General features: G+C 36.1%; 1 protein-coding gene across 2 annotated transcripts in view; it reads left to right on the forward strand.

Moving 5' to 3' along the window:
• Window positions 1-21,586, forward strand: part of RBMS1 (RNA binding motif single stranded interacting protein 1) — a 271,729-nt gene that overhangs the window by 195,132 nt on the left and 55,011 nt on the right. For both annotated transcript variants that reach the window (XM_044669838.1, XM_044669837.1), the window contains exons 3-4: window positions 2,564-2,622; window positions 11,864-11,955. In XM_044669838.1, coding sequence (XP_044525773.1) covers window positions 2,564-2,622; window positions 11,864-11,955 — 151 coding nt within the window. The remainder of the gene's footprint in view (window positions 1-2,563; window positions 2,623-11,863; window positions 11,956-21,586) is intronic.

The raw sequence follows: 21,586 nt of genomic DNA on the forward strand, positions 1-21,586 counted from the left end.
TATCTGGCTTGGGAGTGAAGCATGGACCAAAACCAATTGAGTAGTATGACCAGTACAGTTGTATTGGCTTCCAAGTAGTACATACATATTTGTAATCTGAATAATTGTTATGAAGACTTGACTTGAAATTTGGTGGTATTTGGTGATGAATGTTTAAAGTAACTTTTCATTTTATGTTTGATTATCTTAAATTATTTTTTGCATAGGGGTGTATTTGGCAATGTTTTTTTTCAATTCATGAAATTTCCCCAGGGAATTTGAGGGTGCAGGGGGAGTACCATTGCTTCTTGAATTGTCATCTAATTCTCATATTAATTTCATTTGTATGCCTAGACAGTCATCATATGATTACATGACAAAATAAAAATAAAATAGGGGAAGGGAGAGGGAAGAACCTATTAAGTCAAAGCAACCATTTCTTAGCAAAATGTTTTTTTTTATTTTTCATTCATTCATGCATTCTCTTTAAAATTTATAAAAAATAAAATTATTGAATGCCCTGCATCAGTCAGGATGGTGAAGCGCCTCCTCCTTTTCCTTAGATCTCAAAACAAATCACAAGAACACAATTTTAAGGGGTCGTGTAAGATGTTTAGCTTTAACAAATAGGAAAGTAGAACTAAAGGGACATTAGAAATCATGATTCCCCTTTTCTCACTCTTATCCCTACTGCTAATGAGGCCCAGAAATACAAATAATAATGACACATTTATAGAGCTGTTGGTGGCTGTCTTATGTGAACCTCATAACCCCTTTGAGGTAGGGGTTAGTTCAATTATTAGTTTCCTTATTTTACTTGGCCACAAAGGTCAAGTGAATCACCCTGCCCCTAAAGATTATTCAATTAGAGTTCAGTTTTGAGTCCAAATCTCTTCTACATTCTAAATCTAATGCTTTTTCTACCATATCAGTCAGTTAACTGGAATGAGTCACACCAGTTTATCAAAGTTGAAAAAGCTTTTTAAAAAAAATGTCAAATATATATCTTCAAATGTATTTTTATTTAAGAACTTTAACGTAGGTACTAAAGCTTCTCCATATTTCCTTTGTGACAAATTCCAATTTTAATGACTACTAATTCCTCATCTGTAAAATGTAGAAGTTGGTTTTACTGATGTCTACCTCTAAATTTTTCTAATCTTTACTCTTTCAACAGTGGACTTCCTCACTCAGTAAAGATCTCACAGTGATATTCTTTAGATTAGAATCTTTGACCTTTAGAGTAATTGAATTAGACTTATGTTAAAATTTAATTCTTGAGTTTCATCTTTTTAAAAACTAGTTTGTTTTTTAAATGGCACACTGAGGAATTTGAATACTTTTCTTTGAACTTGGGAAGTGAATGATTTCCCTATGGGTCTATTTGCATTATTGATTACATTAAGAATTTGTAACACATTCTACTACCTATTCTTTTTGTTCTGTATGGGTGAAGGATCTTTTTCAAATGTTCTGCTGTGAGTTTATATGAAAAAAACAGGCTTTATGTAAGTATCTAGGAATATTTGACTCTTGTCTACATATGAGACATGAAAAAAAAAGTGATTTAATCTCTATCTGTATTTCTTCCACACCTTTAACTATACATTGTCCTCGGGAGCTGCTGGAGCAATGAAATTAATATATTTTAGGGGATACCTTTTCATAATGGATATATAGAGTGTTTTCAGTTCCCTAGACAATTGTAGAACTCTGTTTTCAGATGTGGCTGCATAATTTGACAGCATTATTAAAACAAAATATTTTAAAAGGTTTCTATTCCCTTTAAATATCATGTTGTTGTCTAGGGTTGACAGGTAAAGCATCCCTTCTTTCAAAGCTAAACTTCAGAATAGAAACTGGAGATTCAAGTTTGAAGCCAACATATTTTATTTTGTTATAGCTCTGATTTATTTTCTTTTAAAACTGTGTCACCCCATATGACCCAAGTTAGAAATGCAGGTCCTGATCAGGACTAAAGCTTTGACCTTCTCCACATCTGACCTGGTTTACCTCTCCTTAAGTAGCCTAATGGTCCCCTATTTCTGGAGTCTCATTATATTAATGCCAGACAGACCCTTGATGAGATTTAGCCCTACTGCATCTCAGAACTCCCAAACTCAAACATATCTACCAGCCTCAGCCTCCCTCCCTAGCAACAAAGAATGGCACATGCCACTAAACCCAATTTTAATTTTTATTTTAAATACTCATATTGTACCCCTGAGAAAAACCCATTTTGAATATAACTTTGTAATATAAATATGCTGATGTCCCAATGATGGGACATGCTCAGTAAGATTTTTTTTAATAACCCTAATCTTCCATCTTATAACCAATCCTATGTATTGGCTCTAAGGGAGAAGAGTGGTAAGGTCTAGGCAGTGAAGGTTAAATGATTTGCTCAGGGTCACACAACTGCGAAGTATCTGAGGTCAGATTTGAACCCAGGTCCTCCAGTCTCCAGTCCTGGCTGTCCGTCTGCTGAGCTACCTATCTGCTTCTAAGAGTTTTTAAAGAATGCTTGTTTTTAAAGAGTTCTATGAACATAACTTTGACTTTGTCTCTCTTTTTTTTTCTTCAGATACGGAAAAATCGTCTCTACAAAGGCAATTTTGGATAAAACAACCAACAAATGCAAAGGTATGATTCCATTGGTGTTTTTTTCAACCAGAGCCATGATTGAAAAGATAGGATTTGAAATTGAGATTTAGTTTAAAAACTACTTCTAGAGGGAGGAGACCCAGTTCTTATTTATTTCCAAGTTTCTCTCTTGCACAATGGCAGCATATTGGTTACGTTTGTCCCTAGTGGAATTGGCTGGTTGCCCAACAGCAGTAAGCCCTTTGCCAGAACTTCAGATTTGACTCCAGTGAAGTTAACATGCCAAGCACTGGTTGGCATTTAGCCCCTGCTTTTAAAAGGAAAATAGAGTTAGAAAACAGCTTTTTCTGTGCTTGAGAAGATTAAAGCTGCTTACTGAAGACCATTCTGCCATACTAAGAAACTGAAAAGATTACATATTGTGCAAATTGGCTCTATTAATTAGAACAGAGTAGTTTTAAGCTGTACTTAATTACATGTTTCAGTACTCCCAATTGTTCTTTGCTGCATGTCTGTTGAATATATTGGAGGTAAGGAGAGGAGAATCATTTTCAATGACCAAATTATAATAGGGAAGGGGGAGGTCATAAACTTCTTTGAAATACCCTGATGCATTAATTTGGTGCACTGACCTTCAGTATTCAGTATAATTAGGATGATCTCATCTAGTTTCATGAGTAATTTAAGTGGAAGACTAAAAGAGGAGGGGCCTAGAAGCTTACACTCATGCTTTCTATTCCAGGCATTTGACAAAAGGGAGCATGATTTCTAGGAAAAGAGAAGAATGGAGTCAATTGACTTTTCAGTATAACCTCTGCCCCCATGAATGAGAATAAAGTTAACATGAATAGTCAGGAGAAGTGAGGTTCTCCTTTAGGCTAGAGCATTTTAGATATGGGCTAAGTAAAAGTTTTTAGTAGTCAAAAAACAAAGAGACATTTAATTCCCCTCCATGGTAAACCTCTTCTAAGAAGACTGCCATTTTCTGTATACTAAAATGGAGTTGAGTCATATTTCTCTCTTCCTCAAACTGCTTAAAATTAAAGAAGCACTTTGAAAAAATATCTGCAAGTTCATATATAATCCACATATCTTATTAAAGTTTTGGATGGAACAAAAGTCAACTTTTGGAATTTTGGAATAACATATAAAGCTAATATACTAAAATCCATTTTGTTTTAGATGTTTATATTTAAAAAAATAATAGCATTGCATTGTGGATAGAAAACTAATTTTGAAACTAGAAAGACCTTGGGGCAAGTCAGTTAGGCAGCCCTCAAAGATTATAAGTTGCAGAAAAGGTGGAGGTACCACCTCTTTTATCAGTGCAGTCATGGTTTCAGGACCTACTTATATATCTAAAAATAATAATAACAGCTTGGATTTCTAAAACAGTACATTATAGTAGCAAGGGCCTTTTAAACATATTATTATCTCATTTGATTCACTGGTAACATCTCATAGAATTTCACAATTAGAAAGACCTTACAGACCACATAGAACAACTGTATCTGAACAAGAATTATCTTCTCACCATTGTCAACAAAGGTCCATTTGGTTATTCAGCCTGTCCTTGAAAATTTGAAGGGAGAAGGAATCTATTGCTCCTGAGTTAGCCCATTCTCCTCATAGACAGCTCTCTATATGAGGAAGTTTTTCTTTTCTCATGCTTGTTTACCTGTATGAAAATTCTCCCTTTTCCTCCTAATTCTAGGAAGAATTCAACTTCTTTCACAAGACAGTGTTTTAAATATTTAAAGATAGTTATGTGTGGAAGCAAGGGTCAGATAATCTACCAGGCACCAACCAAATTACAGTCAGGAGTTAGCATCTACTAAAGACTCTCATGTTGTCTGTATTTATGAAAAAGATGAAGAGATACATACTAGATAATAGTACAGTCAGACTTGGAATTAGTTGAATGGCCAGACCCAAAGAGTCATTAATTGGTCAAAGTCCACTTGGAAGAGATTGCTTATGAATTTCCCCAGAGAGCTGTCCTTGACCTTGTTCTTTTCAGCATTTTCATCAATATTTGGATGAAAGCTTATTAAATATATAGATGACTCAAAAATTGTAAGAACAGCTAACCCCAGAGTTAAGATCCAAAGAGTCAAGATCCAAAAAGATTTGATCTAAAATAGTGGACTGAATGTATAAATTATGACCACTTACTATTGTATTTGGAATGAGGGCTCTCTTTGTAAAGTTCAAGAAGTTTAAAAATTGATACAATCAATTTATTCTAAACATTTCACTTCCTTTGTGTCTCCAAATATCTCTCCAAATGAATGATTATTTTAGATTACCCAGCATTTGCCCTGGCTACTACTTAGTAGTTCAAAAGAGATTTATTAAAAGACTTTCTTTACATCTGACTGTAAAAGGAAGAGAATAGCCATAGTCCTTCAAACTTGTTTCTTGGTTAGAGTGATGACATGCATGACTTTTCCCTTTCATATAAGAAACATCTCATCACTTATATGTTAGAATTATTCTCTCCTTTTGGGGGATTTCTGAATGGTGATGAGTGGGCAGCAATGTGTTATCTGTTTTCTCCCCCTTCCAGATCTATTCTTTGGAATCTTTGAGCACAAGATTTGGTTGAAGGGCATGAGAATATGAGATTGGAATGTCAGTCCACAAGAATTTAGTATGCATTTTACGAAGTGCCAGGATCTGTGCTACGCACTGAGGATAGAAAGAAAGGACAAAACACCATCCCTGAACTCAAGAAGCTCAAGTTTTAATGGTGAAAAAGACATGTAAATAACTTGGGGTAAAGCACAAAATTAGATGGAGCATAATGTCAGAGAGAAGGTAGGTGCTGAAAGAACAGGAGTGAAGAGTAGAGTGAGAGAGAGAAAAGGAGAGGTCACCTACTGAAGATGGGATTTGAGTTGAGTTTTGAAGGCAGTCAGAAAAGTTCAAAGGTGGAATTGAAGAATTAAAGCTTCCTTGTCATGGGAAACAGTCCATGCAAAGTCAGGAGATATAATATTTTGGTTACAATATAGAGCATGTGGAAGTAAATAAAATGTTAGAAGACTGGAAAAATTGGAAGGAACCTAGTTGTAAAAGTTTTTAAATGCCCAGCAGAAAATTTTGTACTTAATTCTAGAAATAATAAGCAGCCACTGGAGTTTATTATGTGTGTATAGCAGGGAGAAGGAAAAAGAAGGAAAGAAACATACATTTATTAAATGACTACTATGTGTCAGGCACTATGCCAAGCACTTTGTAGATATTATCTCTTTTGATTCTTATAACAATGCTGGGAGGAGGGAGCTATTTATTATCTTCATTTTACAGTTGAGGAAACTGAGGCAAACAGCAGTTAAGTGACTTGCCCAGGTCATGCAACTAGTAAATTTAAGAGACCAAATTTGAACTCAGATCTTCCTAATTCCAGGCCCCATTTTATCCACTGGGCTACCTAGTGGCAACTCTTTAGGAGGAAGGGTTATGTAATCAGAGCTCTGCTTAGTGGAAGCTGATATGAGGAAAGATGAGAGACAGTCTAACTAGAAAGCTATTTCAAGAATTCTGAAGAGTGGTGTTGGTAAGCACAGAGATGGCTATGTAAGTGAAGATATTCACAAAAAAATCTTATGAATGTAAAAATGAGACTTGTTAAAAAAAATTGATATCTGAGGTAAATGTGAGTGAGGAGGCAATGACACCAAGGTTGTGAGCATGAATGATTGGGAGGATGATGGTGCCCTTCAAAGTAATAGTGAAGGTCAGAAGAGATGAAGGTTTGGGTATAAAGTTAATTAGTCCTAAGACCTTATTAGAGGTCTTCAGAAGTTGTATGGTTTTTTGTTTGTTGAGCTGTAGAAAAGATTCTTGTTTAGATTCAAATTGAATAAAATCTCCTCTAAAGTCCATTCTGACTCTTTGCCCTTAAGACGTTAAATTTCTTAAATTTCTTTCTTTTAATTTAAATGTATTTATTTGTTTGTTACATTAAAATACCCAGGTAACTCCTTTCCTTTCCCATTAGAGAAAGCATCATTTGACCAAAAAAAAAGATATGTATATATAAGAATATGTCTTGCTTTTTTCTACTCATCAGTTTTTTCTCTATAAGTGGATTCTTCAAATAATTCAAATAAATAAAACATTCTTCAAAAAATATTTCTATTGCTGTATATATTTTCTTGGTTCTTATCACATTCTTATCACATCCTCAGTTTCTTTATCTCATTCTCATGTGGCAGTGTCTATCTTCAATTTCCTCATTGCAATGTAATTTATTTGAATGTTCTTCATATATTAAAACAAAATGCTTCAGGTGAAGTCCGCCTAGGCCAGAACAAAGCAGAGCTGTCACCTTCCTTGACCTGGGTACTTACTTTTCATAATAACATTTTAGACTACTTTTTTTACTGGAATGTCAAATTATTGGTTTATGCCTTTTTTCAAACAGTGTTCTCTTCCTATGCAATCTTTATCTTTTACTTGTTAAGTTTTTTAAAAACACAAATGTAGAATATATACATACACATACATATAATCCCATTTAAATTCACCCAATTAGATTTAATATATCATTTTTGCCTATCAGATATCCAGATTCTGAGTATCACTCTCACACAGCATCTTTGCAATCCTTTCCAGTTTAATAATTTATGTAATTTTGCCAACTTAAAAAATTAAGCTAACTTTTAGTTTGATATTTTTCTCTTAAAAAAATCAAGGCTTCATTTTTCTATTGCTGACATTTGTCATATTGTCCCATTTTTCAAAGACCCATGTCAGTGAAATGGCAATCACATATATCAGGGTTATTGTTTTTTAATTTTTTCCCTTCCATTTTGGAATGAAGTTCATGTGGGTATTTGAAACCTCAGATTTTACTGTTGATTCTCATTTTGGATATCTCCTGTAAAATAAATGCTGGTCTGTACTGATACTTTTCTTTCAATGTTCCTGTTTCTCTTTGTGGTATTTGACTTGGCAGATATGTGGGTAGTTTTCTCTCCCTCCCTTTTTTGTTTAAAACTCTCTTGTTCAGTGAACTCCACCCTTGGCCTGATTAAAGTCAAGATCCAGACATCCAAATCCCATTCTCAGACACTATCTTCTTTATTAACCTTCTATTCACTTTTTAGATATGCCTTCAACTGACAGCTGTGATGAAAATGTCGCCTATACTTCTAAATCTTCAGTTTCTTACTCCAAAGCAGGTTCTTTCTGTTGGTATTATTCTCTATTCCCTTCCAACAAAATTGTCAGAAATAGTTAAGGGTAGTAAGGTTTGAAAATGCCTTAGTAAGACTTTCCTCAACATACAAGATGTGTATCCAGAGAAGACATCATCTCCCTTTACCCCATTCCTTTCTCTCCTTTCTGTCTTTTTCCTCCTCCCTCTTCTTTTCTCCTTTTCCTCTCCCCCTCTTCATTCTTTTCTCTTTCCCTTTCTTCCATGCGTCTCTTTTTCTCCCTCCTCATTCTGTTACCCTTCATTCTTCATTTGATCTATCTTTACCCTGAAACCATTAATTAGACAGGTACTTGATCACTCTTTTAATGTAGATGACTCTCAGATCTCTGTGTCCTGCCCTAGTCTCTTCCCAGGTCCAGTCCTGCATCCCTAACTGGCCTTTAGACATTTCAGTTTGGATGTTCTGTAGGATTCTAATACTCAACATGTCCATATAAGAGAAGTCACTACCTTTTCTCCCCAAATGTGCTTCTTTTTTATATCTTTTCTGTTTCCTTTAAGGGTACTACTATCCTCCTGTTCGTGCAAGTTCACAGTCTCTTCATCTTTCTTCATCCTCATTCTATATAACCTGTCATTTGCCAGATCTTGGTTTTTCTATCTCCACTATATCTCTTTCAACTCACATAGCTTCTGTCTAGTTCAAGCACTCATCAGCTTACACCTGTATTATTTCAATAGCCTTTTAATTGGTCTCCCTTCTTTCAAGACTTCCTCTACTCTAATATGTCATTCACATAACTACCACAGTGATTTTCCTAAAGCCCATCTGACCATGTTACTTTCTCCATGCCTCTCCTTGTTGAACCTCAGTGGATGAATATTATCTCTATTATCAAAAGCTCTTCATAACCTGGCTACCATCCCATGTTCTCTGTCTTTTTAATGCATTACTCCCTACCATGTACTTTTTGATCCAGCCATACTAGGCTACTGGTCTTTCCTCACATACAACATTCCATCTTCCAACTCTGCCTTTTTATGACTTTTCCTCCATTCCTCAGATAGCCTCCTTTTTCACCTCTTTCTTGGAATCTCTCATTTCTTTCAATATGTAGTTCAAATGGTACCATCTGTGCTTGCTGCCTTTCCTTGATTTTCTCCAACCCCTTCTCCCCTCCCAGTATTAATATATATATATATATATATATATATATATATATATACTTTATCTGCATCTTATATGCCTATATGTTCATGTTATCTCCCCAGTTTTAATCTGGGTTCCTTGAAGAAATATAATATTTTGTCTTTGTATCCACAGTGCCTGGCACATAGTAGGCATTTAATAAATGTTTATCATTTGATTGATGGTTATTGGGGCTAGAGAAAGAAAAAGGTTACCTAGAGTTTAACCCACAAATATAAGAATTACCTATAATTCTATTGTTATAATGAAACATTTATTTTAAATGAAGAATGTGTTAGAGCTGGATCATGGGCCTGTATTGGGGTAACATTCAGAACAAATAAAAAGAACATTATAGAGGTTACTTGTATTGTGCCACTTGTTTTTAAGGTGATAAATGAGATAAGACATTGCTACCACAGAACATTGATTCAGTACTAACTTCAAGTCCCCTGGCCTTAAGATTCATTCTCTGTGGTCAGTGTTACTTACTAATGTTCATAAAAGATTTCTAAATTAACATCCCAAAATGTGTTTGATTTTTCAATCTGAACCTTTGGAGGAGTTCACTTACAATGTTCTCAAATAATTTACATTAGTATTCAACTTAGTCCTCAGGTTCACTGATTTTTCATTGCTTGTTTCTCTCAAGCTGTGTCTAATATGTCCTTTCATTAAAATATTTCATCCAAAGAATATCATTATTATGAGGACATTGTGTTTTTTAAACCTCCCCCCAAACTGTTTGCCATTGATATATACCTCTCTTTATGTCTAGTTTTTTAGTTAATGATATTATCATGACCATAAATTAGGACTTTTTACATAATCTACAGGTATGTAAGATATTAGGTGGTGCTAAATTACAAAAGTTCTATTTTCTTTTGCCTTTGAAGAATTGGTAATTCAAATAAGGAGACAAGGCAGAAATAGCATATAAGAAGTTCTAATGTGGCAATACTTTAAGGGACTTGTCATTTCACTGATGAGGCAGCACCTTCCACAGACACAAATTGACACCTGATATTTGAGTGTCTTCATGATTTACTATGGCCAAAAAATTCATCATCTGGCAGAGCTGAGATTCAAACCTCAAGTCTTTTGTTTCCTAACTAGCAATCTTTTTACTGTACACTACCTCCCTAGTTACTAACCCCATGGCAAGATGCCTCAGCCTCTTTAAAATCTTCTACCATTTCTGCATCTTAACCTTCTCCATAGACTGTTTTTGTATCTGATAGATCAGTAATTTTATAGTATTCTTCAACATGAAGAGGAATTATGTCACAAATATGGTATGGTAGATCCAAAATGTTTAGAAATAAGAGATTTGAAGGTTGGGAGTGCTAAGGTAGAGAGAAGGCAGTAGGTTTGTAACTTGTTGTGGTCAGTCCTGACTTAAAGAGATAATGAGAATAGGAGCTAGGAGTTTATCTGCCATAGCACAGAAGAAGAGCTAAATAAATAGGTCCTCATTCTCCTGGACTTTGGAATAACTGAGCAGAGAGTAAAGAAAGGGTACTAATTTCCCCAACTTGTGGCTCTAAAATGGGTGGAAGCATCAGGGGGTTCTGGGTAGGCTTATTGGGTCAATAAATAGCTGGTGTTTCATTTTCCCAATGAACTCATTCTACATGCCAGTTACTTGGTATAATCCTAAAATAGTGGTATAGTGTCTAGTCTCATGCAAAAAGTTTAGAAAGCAAACTGAGAAAATTCCCTAAGTTTGAAGCCTAGTTCTGAATCTCTGAATCCTAGGAAGCACAGGATCTTTGTTTTTTTTGTGGTTTTGGCTTTATAATAGATTTGAATCTCCTTCAGAATATGATTGCCCATCTGCAGTACAAGTTATGCATACTGATGGCTAAGCTCAATGGTTTGACCATCCAACTCTGCAATGGTATGGACTATTGTCATCTGACACCTTTTTTGTCCAGCCAGTCTCTTCAAGAGCAATTGATCTCCTTGAGGGCAGAATTTTAGAGTGTCATTCACTCAACAAGCATTTATTACATGCTTTCTGTGTGCCAGAGGTTGTGGAGTGTTGAAGATCTAAAGAAAGGCAAAGCCAGATGTTCACATTCTAGTGGAGGAGACTTCATGTAAAAAAACTTGCTGTATATATAAGACATGTGCAAAGGAAATTCCTCAGTGGGAAGGCAAAGACATTACTACATTAAGGGGAACAGAATTCTTGCAAGTCAGATTTAACTAAGAATTGAAGAAGTCAGGGAAGCCAGAGGCAGAGATGAGGAGGAAGAGCATGGGACATTAGTGAAAATAATAAGTTGAGAAAAACCAGAAAGGATATAGTATACAGAAAGAAAAATGTAAGAAGACTAAAAAAGTAGGAAGCAGGACTAGATGATGAAGGGTTTTTAAAAGCTAAACATTTGATTCTGGAAGTAAAAGGTAGCCACTAGAGTTTATTGGGTAGGAGGGTGACATTGTCAGACCAGTACTTCAGGGAAAATTTTGGTAACTGAGTGGAAAGTGGAGAAGAATGGGGATAAACCTGGATAGAAATACCAATAAGAAAACGATTCCAGTAGTTTAGGCCCAAGTTGATGAGGATCTCACCACTGACTTTGGCTGCCATTACCCTCAGCTTAGCAAGGAGAGCAAATGTTCTTTCATTGAGATATTTTCTGTCTTTTAACTTCTTTATTTTTTCTTTTGGATTATATGTTTTAATCTTTTGAGGAAAATACCGTGATTATCCAGTTTTGGTTTTTTTTCCCCTTCTTCCTTTTTTTTAGTGTCAATATTGATGTTATAATAATAGCTGGCACTTAGAATTACAGATCTCTATATTGAACTTTAAGGTTTATAGAGCAGTATATGTATATACATACATATATATATGTATATTTTCACATTTCAATGACTTTTTCTTAGTCTAAGTTTGTTTTTAATTTTAGGTTATGGTTTTGTGGATTTTGACAGCCCAGCTGCTGCCCAGAAAGCAGTTTCAGCTCTAAAGGCTACTGGAGTTCAAGCCCAGATGGCAAAGGTAAGCTATAAGTTAGTGATGGCTATTCTAGTGTTTTGTTGGTTTTTTTAGGCATCCTACTCTCTCAATCACCCATTCCAGTGAGTCAAACAACACTGCTTCTGTAGATGGCAGTTAGATAAATTAATTTGCTAGCATTGAATCCCAGCTATGTATTTTAAAAGTATTTTGGGCATGTTGTCCTTCATATTTCGTCCCAAGTCTCCACATGCCTACCAATAGCTATTGTGTCTGTGAAAATCGTTTCTTAAAATATGACTTTCCAAAAAAGCAAAAGCTTTTCTTAAAATTTTATAAATTACATTAAATAAATCATGAAGTATTGTAAACAAATCTAGGTCTAGGAGGGAATGACAGCTATATTTCTTCATGTATCCAAATAAATGTTTGCTTTTAAACTCAATGGCTGTTGGTTTTTAAAATAAGTGCTGCTTTAGTAAATTCAACCCTCTTGCAGTACAACAATGTGTAGAGCCTACCTCTGTTTAAAGAAACTAATAGAAAAATATTTTCTACAAATGAAAGACACATGTACTCCATGTATATGAAGTGAGATCTAAAAGCAAATTTAAGTTGCAAAATCTTTTCTCATTGTTCGAGACATATTAATTTGCTAAGTACTAAAGTACACAAATTTAGTGCTAGATAATAGTTAGACAATGGACTTTGTTTCAAACCAGTTTTCTAAGCTCTTTTTAGTTTTCCAGATGAGAAAAAAATTGAACTACCCAGAATACTTTAGGATGTGTCCAGGACTACAAAATGGAGACCATATGGTTAATACTTAATGTACATTTCAGCATTATAAATATGAATAGATGTTTTCTGTAAAATGCAAGCTCTTTCCCTTTCAGTGTTCATTTGTTTTATGCCAGTTAACTTTATAGACATAAAGGTTTTATATATACTGTCTCACCTTGATAAACTCAGACCAGTTAGAGAACTTGACCAATTAGAGAAGATTTGTTTTCAAATAAAGTCAGTGTGGTTTCTTTAAAAGTAAAGAGGGAGGAAATTTTTTTCCTAACTGCCTATGGCAATTAGGTTTTTTGAGATGTATATTTCCTCTTACAGACTATTATTATGCTGACCAATTCAGTGTCTAATGTCTTAACTTCATGCATCTTCAAAAGTGACCAGATCTTGTCTTAAACTGATCCGTTAGTTGTGAGGGGGGAAAAAAAAATGGAGATCCTAAGTCATTGCAATGGGAGATTTAGTAACGTGAGTTATTAAGCTTAAAATTGCAATAAGACTTGATACACCCTGTATTATTCTGAGCTTAGAATCAGAGAGTTGTATTTGAATTCTGTCTCTGACACTTAACTAACTAGTGTTGCCATAGGTAGGTTAATAAACCTCCATTTCATCTCCTGAAATAAAGTAATAACAATATCTGTATTCACTGATGGTTGTGGGTGGTGCTCATGTAAAATAATGTATATGAAACATTTTGCAAATTTTCTTCTATATACTCTATAGTCGCGTGTATATATATGTATATGAATGTGTGTATATATGTATGTTTTTACATAGATAAACAGATATAGACATAGCTATCATTAAAGCTAGAAGGGAGTACAAAATCACTTGATCCCAGGTCTCACATTATTATGCAAATATGGCATTATTATTCTTTTTTCTCAAAAAAAGGTTACTTAAGGCTATATAATTTATTCATTTCTTACTATCACTAGATATGGAAGATAATTAGTAAATATTTTTTGACAGAATGATCCAAACTTACTCTTGTTTTATTTTACATTTTTGGACCTTATTGCAAATACAGAATTCTGGAATATTTTTTAAAAATTTGCACTGGCAATGCTGTTGTTAAGAAATTTGTCTACTTAGAGAATTTTTTTTTCATCTGTGATTTCATAATTTCTCAGAAATAATGTCAAAAGCTGAAAATCAACATTACATTTAGAAAATACTTTTTCTTTTTCTTTTAAAAATTTATTTGACCTTTTGAAATAGAAGAAAAATTAACTGACTTCCACTTCTTAATCTAAATCAACTTAAAAGCAGCTATTTATGTAGTATATGTATATAATGTGATGCACTGAAAACCTAAAGATGAATTATGATACAACCTGAACTCTTATGGTGCTTGCAGTATACTAGGGGGGAAATTATACATACGTAACTATGACACAAACTAGAATATAAGTGTTAAGGGTAAGTCAGAATGCTGTGAAATTTAGTAGCATCTTCATCTGGTCAAGGAATTACTAGGAAGGCTTTATGAGAAAGTAAAAGCTGAACCCAGTGCAATTGCTTGTCAGCTCTGGGAGAGGGGAGAAAAGAGGAGTGGGAGACAAGATGAATCATGTAAGCATGGAAAAATAATTTTAAAAAAAGAAAGTAAAAACTGAGAAGGAAGGGAGAGAGATCTCCAACAAGCAGACATGGGAAGAGCTCATTCCAGACATGAAGGACAGAATACAAGTAAAGGCAGAGACAGAGAAGAGGGCAGGTGAAACCAGAAGATGAATTTTTTTTTTTTTTAGCAAAAATGTAGACTATGTGAAAGTAACTAGTATGAGATTAGACTGGAAAGGTAGATTGGATTCCAGTCCTGAAGGTCTTTGAATCTAAAAACAAGAAGTTATACTTTTTATTCAGTAGGTAGTGGGAAGGCACTTTTGAGTGAGAGCAGATATGATCAGAGCAGATTATTTGGACATTTGTGTGAAAGAAGAATTCAAGAGAAAATAAACTGGAGACAAGAACATTAACTAGGGAAAACTGTTACAGTTATCAAGTTGAAAAGGAGTGTGTGAGTGTGTGTGTTACTCTAAAGTGATTACAATAACAGTAGGAAGGAAGGGTATGGATGTGGATGCTAGAGGTTTTGAAGAGATTAGTGATTTGAAATCACTGGATTTGGAATAGAAAAGCCCAAGTCCTCTGTCTCTTGCTAGCTGCAACTTTGGACAAGCCCTTTGTCTTCCCTGGTTCTCAGTTTCCTCCTCTATAAAGTGAAAGGATTAACCTAAATAAACCTCCTATGGATCCTTTATGAGTTAACTTGTTCTAGAATTAGCTGTGTGTGAGAAGAGAATTTTGTTAGTGGGTGTGAGATGAAGATTGAGCATATTTATAGCCTGAAAGGAAGGAAGTGGCTAATAAAAAGAGAAATTGAAAATTTCTAAGAGATGATTTGAGGCAACTAGATAGTTCAGTGGAGAGAGAGCCAGGTCTGGAGATGAAAAGTCCTGGGTTCAAATCAGGCTACAGACACTTCCTAGCTATGTGACTGTGGGCAAGTCAATCCCAACAGTCTAGCCCATAACACTCTTGTGCATTTCTTAGTATTGATTCTAAGGTGGTAGTGGGGGGTTGGGGGTAGTAAAGGGTGGAAGGGAAGGAAGGAGAGGGAGACAGATGAATGATGAAGTATAAGGTCATTGGGAGGAGACAGGAAGAGAGAGAATTGTGAGTGTATGTTTAGCCATGGCAGGGAAGGAGAGCCATGTGCTCTGAGACTAGAGGGAAGAATGAGATGGGTGGGGACACAGAGATTTGAAAGGAGTCAAAGGAATTCTCCTTAAGCCTTTACCTTTCCAGTAAAGTAAGAACTCATATCTTCAGTCAAAAGAGCTAGATAGGAAAAGTAGTTGAGAGTTGTAGGGAGAGAAGGGAATTATTTATAAAATATCTACTATGTGCCAAGCACTTTACCAAGTGCTTTACAAATATAATGTCTTTTGAACCTCACAATAACCTTGGGAGGGAGGTACTATTATAATCCCCATTTTACGAGTAAGGGAAGTGAGGCAGACAGAGGTTAAATGACTTGTTCAGGGTCATAGAGCTAGTAAGTGTTTGAGACTAAACTTTTACTACAGTCTTTCTGACTCCAGGCTCATTGTTTAATCCATTGTACCACCTTGCTCCTAGAGAGAGAAGAAGCTTTAAAAAAATTATAAGGAACTTACATATCAATAAAATATGCCTAAAAAAATATTACCGCAAGGCATCAAGTGGTTACTTAAAGTTAAATAACCAAAAGTTGTAGTAGACCCAGTGAGTGTACTTTACTGATTTCATCCATCAACATTTGTCAGTTCAGGAGGAACAGAAGAGGTAGATTGTAGTAGTTGTTCAGGATTAGCAGGGCAGATGTGGTGAAACATTAAGGGGAGGAGAATTCAAAGGTGGAGGAGAGGGCATTATTGAAGTGCCAAAATATAGTCATGACATTATGCAATCCTTCAGTGGAGAACTACCCCACAGATCAATAGAATGCTGGTGTGTGTGTGTGTGTGTGTGTGTGTGTGTGTGTGTGTGTGTGTGTGTTTGTGCATGCGCACACAAGTGTGTATGTTCAGACAATAAAGAATCAACATATTAGGAATTGACCCCTACTGGGGGACAGAAAAGTAGCCCTTGGCTTCTAAATTTTTAAACACTTGGATCACCAAGTAGATGGAAATGGGAAAACTAGAACCCTGGGTTTGCTTCATTTTGGATCATTTTTAACCTCAGGAAAGTATATGTTTGTTTTAACTTGATAAACAATGAAAGCTTTGAGAACAGAGTAGTAAGATTTCATAGACTATTTGTCCATGAGGTAGAACAATTTTCTTGGTGGCAGTGTTTTTGAAAATAAAATGGTTTCTAAGATTTAAATCTATTTGTGATTATGCAATACCTAGTTTTCAAAGTATTTTAACAAATCTGCACATATGATTATTTGTATTACAGCATTTGAGTTGTTTGGTGAAATGAGATATGTGTGTGTGTATGTATGTATGTATGAATGTATATGGAGTCAAAGCTTTGTCCAGAAAGGAAGGACATTGTATATTGTGTCAACAATGCGTTATGAATTCTTTCTTTCCCGTGGGCTGACATGAGAGTTGTCAAAGAAGTAATAGTTTCTACCCACATCATCTTTGTATAGTTACTATACTTTATGCTCATTGATAAACTGGCAGTGTGCCAAGATTTTGAAAATTATAAATCTCAGATCACCATAGCGTAGATAAAAATGGAGTTTCTTGAAAATGCCTTTAAAAATCATTATTAAAATCATAAAGAGGGGGCAGCTGGGTAGCTCAGTGGATTGAGAGTCAGGCTTAGAGGCGGAAGGTCTTAGGTTCAAATCCGGCCTCAGACACTTCCCAGCTGTGTGACCCTGGGCAAGTCACTTGACCCCCATTGCCCACCCTTACCACTCTTCCGCCTATGAGCGAGCCAATACACAAAAGTTAAGGGTTTAAAAAAATCATAAAGATATTTTAAATATTAGAAAGAATGGCTTGTAGATTGGGGGGAGGGCACATGTTAAAATACCTAAACTCCCTGGAGCCACAGGTATTTGAACACTTTAGCAGTCTAGTTGACCCAGTCTTTTCATATTGACGTGGAAAATAAAAATTATCACCCTGAATTTCCTATTTTAGGTGAAAATTCTGAAATTCTTAGCCATTTCTTGGATTTGAAGTGAAACTTCAGGAATTTTAACTTGCATTTCTTTTATTAATAGTAACAAAACAATCTTTCATCTTATTTTTAGTAGTTTTCACTCTAAAAAACTGGTCATAATTTTTGAGCAGTTATCTATTAGGGAATGACTTGATCTTTTTTTTCTTCTTGTTTGCCAGGAGAACCTTCCTGCCCTCAGGGAAGAGAAACACACACATGGCATTCTCTCTCTCTCTCTCTCTCTCTCTCTCTCTCTCTCTCTCTCTCTCTCTCTCTTTCACTTTCATATGTGCCAATCACTCTTCTCACCTGGCTTCATCTCATCATGACTATATGGAGATGGAGAAAGACACCATTCCAACTTATCTTAACCTATTCCTGTCTGCCTTCTGTTGGGGCTTGTTCATACTTGCCTGGATGGAGAAAAACTTCATTTCATCATATTCTTTCTGTTAGTCTCTTTGCTTGAAGTTCTTGCAAGGAAAGGAGAAAAATTCCATTCTTTTGGCTCCCTCCACTGGTCTACTTGCCAGATTTGAGAAGACTCTAGACTAAGGCCAATCACTCTCTGCCTCCCCCTTGTGTTCCATCTCCTCTTCCCCACCCCCTCCATTTTTCCTTCTCTCCCTTCCCCAGCTAATTTTACACATGAGGAAACTGAGACAAGCAAGATTAAATGACTTGTGCATGGTCACACAGCTAGTAAGTGTCTGAGTACATACAGATTTGAACTCGGGTCTTCCTGACTCCAAGTGCCCTATGCCAAACCCTAAAAATGTTAACCCAATTTGAACCTGTTCTTCATTGATTGACAAGTCCCTCCTGATTATACCATCCCCATCCAAGCTGTTATTACTCCAACCCTGTTCTCTATTCCCCACTGCCTGTTCTCTTATTCCAATCCCACTCAGCCTAACCCTTCCATTATCCCACTCTAAAGCTATCCATCTCTTCCACTGTGCCTTCAGGAACACTGTTCCATGGTAAACAACCTTGCTTTCTTATATCTTTTTCATTCCCACTCCTTTCATCTAGCTTCTACTGAGGCCTTGGCATAAATCCTACTCCATATGGGTATCAACCTCCTTTGACCACCTTGTCAGCACTGGTTGCACTTTCACTTATTCTTCCTGACCCACAGGTCTAGATAGAGGAATTGGAATACTCCTTTCACCCCATTGCTATCCTCAAGCTCACTTTCTACCACCATTGCTCAATAACCTTTTCCCTTTTGAAGTTTATTCAATTCACATCTACTACTTAATCAGAATTCTGGCACCTGGTGCCTACTGACTTCCAAACTAATCCTCTTGTTTCCCCAATGGATTCAATGCCTGAATTAATCTCTCTCCTCCTTAATTCCTGCCCTTATACTATGGGACAGACAGACGGATGGATGGATGGATGGATGGATGGATGGAGAGAGAGAGAGAGAGAGAGAGAGAGAGAGAGAGAGAGAGAGAGAAGCGATTGATTTCCTCCTCAAATACTCTAATTTCCCAATTTGCTTATTTCCTGTGACCTACTTCCCCTCCCCATGCCTCAGATACACACAAGAATGGTCATACTCTTAATCTTCCCAACATCCACAAATGCTCTGCTTTCAATGTTCATGAAAACTGAAATTGCATTATTTAATCACAATCTATTGTCATTTCTACCTCTGCCTCTTATAACCCCTAACCCAAAAATTCACTCTAGTTCATCAAATCCTCAGTCCTTTTTCAGACCATCATACTTACCCTAGCTAAATTCCTTCTCTTATCTATCTTGACCCTTCCATGGTACAATTCAACTCCCCAGTGTTATCCTCTTCTCTTGAGTCTCTTACACCTTTATCCTTATCATTGATATCCTGCCAAACATCAATCTTAGATTGCTATCACTATATATTGCCTCTGCTTTTACTCACATACTGCTGAACAAAATTGGAAAAAATCACAAAACAGTACTGACCAGATACATTTTATAAACTCCACTAGGCCCTTTCATCAGTCTATACATTCCCAACTGATCCACTCTATAGCCTTTATAATGTTTCCCTCCTCAAATATACCCTTGTTTCCCTTTCCCTGATCTCATCAGCAGAGAAACCTGAATCGTATTTCACTTAAAAATTTGAGACCATTCATCCAGACCTCCTTCTTCCCTCCTTGTCTCACATCACTCAGATGCCCTCTACTGCTGTTTGTAAGCCTTTCCTTCCATCAAACACGATGAGGTAACCTTTCTTGCCAAGGCACAAACCCTTCTGTCTACACTAGTGATCCCATTTCATTCCATCTTCTTTAGTAGATTTCCCCCTCTATTATCCCCTTAATCTTCTTTGTCCACTAGTTGCTTCCAATATTATCTACAAATATATCCACATCTACTCCATCCTCAAAAAACTACCATTTAACATATCTGTTAGTTATCTTCCAATTTTTCTTCTCCCTTTTATAACTAAACTTGAGAAGTCATCTACAATGTACATGTTCTTTCTTATTATTCTCTTTACTGAACTATGGCTTCCATTCTTATTCAAACAAAACTATTCTCTCTAAAGTAATCAATGATCACTTAATTTGCAAATCCAGGGGCTTTTTTCTGAATCCTTCCTCATCCTTCCTGACTTCACTGAAGACTTTGATACCATCACTTACACTGCTCTCTTTGATATACCTTTTTCTCTCTAGGTTTTTGTGGCACAGTTCTTTCTTGGTTTTCTTACCAGTCCAGCTGCTCCTCAGTTTCCTTTGCAAAATCTTCATCAAAGTCACACTCATGAATTATGGATGTTCTCCCAAGGCTCTGTCATAGACTTTCTTCTCCTCTTCCTCTAAATGTTGTCACTTGGTGATCTTATCAGCCCCCAAATTTCTTCTGTGCAGATGATCCTCAAATTTACTTATCCATCCACCTTTCTCCTGACCTACAGTAAGTAGTCTTATATCTCCATGCCTATTAGAAATCTCAGACTGGATGCCCTGTTGTTATTGTTATTATTGTTGAGTTATTTGATCAGGTCTTATTCTCTGTAACACCATGGACCATAGGATATCCATGGGGTTCTCTTGGCAAGATACTGGAATGGTTTGACATTTTCTTCTCCAGTGGATCAAGGCAAGCAGGTTAAGTGAATTGCCTAGTGTTACACAACTACTAAGTGTCTTGAGGCCAGATTTGAATTCAGAGCTTCCTGACTCCAGGTCCAGTGCTCTGTCCAGTTTGTCTCCTGAAGACATCTTAAACTCAGTATATTTAAACTCATAATCTTTCTCCAAATCCTCTCTTCCTCCAAATTTCTCTTTGTTAAGAGCACCACCATCTTCACAGTTGTCCAGATTTATAGGTGTCATCCATGATTCCTCATTCTCTCATCTTCTTTATCTAATCTGTTGTCAAATCCCGGCATTTCTAGTATGTGCCCCCTTTTCTCCTTTAACATTGCCTTGACCCTGTTGTAGACTTTCATCACCTCATGCCTGGACTGTTGCATTAACCTTCTGATGAGTCTGCTGGCTGCAAGTCTCCTTCCACTACAGTCCATCCTCCATTTAGCTGTCAAATGGGCCTTTTTAAAGTAGATTTGAACAGGTCAATCACCCCCTCCTCCCAGTAAAACCCAGTATTTCTCTATCACACCTGTGACCAAATATAAACTATACTGTTTGGTGTCCAAAGTCCTTCGTGAACTGCCCCTTCCTGCCTTTCCTGGCTTTACACTCACCCTCTCTTACTGTACAATTCCATGATTTTGGCCTCCTTGCTGTGCCTCAAATGATTCACTCCATCTCCCAACTCCATTCATTTTCCTGGCTCTTTTTCTCTTCTTATCTCAGCCTTCTGGCTTCCCTAAATTCCTTCACAACCAACTAACATTCTACCTTTTCCTAGAAACCTTTCTGCCTTAAGCTAATGCCTCCCCCGTATTGATTATATCCAATTTATCCCAAAGATAACTTGTTTGTACATAAGTATAGAAAGACAAATTTTTTGTTTTCTTGTCTCTCATTAAATCGTGAACTACTTAACTAAAAACAGAGGCTGTCTCTTTTAAGCACTGGAAAAAGAAGATAGTTGTGGAGAGAATTATGACAACAGCTGCAGCATTGGGTGTGTGAATTAGTAGAGTGCCCCACAAATATTCAAAACTGAATTAGGAATTTCTTTTAAAAAATAAAGATTTGTACATTTTAAGAATGGAGTGGGG

Source organism: Gracilinanus agilis, chromosome 3 (genome assembly GCF_016433145.1).
Source record: "Gracilinanus agilis isolate LMUSP501 chromosome 3, AgileGrace, whole genome shotgun sequence".
In the NCBI taxonomy this organism is placed as follows: Eukaryota; Metazoa; Chordata; class Mammalia; order Didelphimorphia; family Didelphidae; genus Gracilinanus; species Gracilinanus agilis.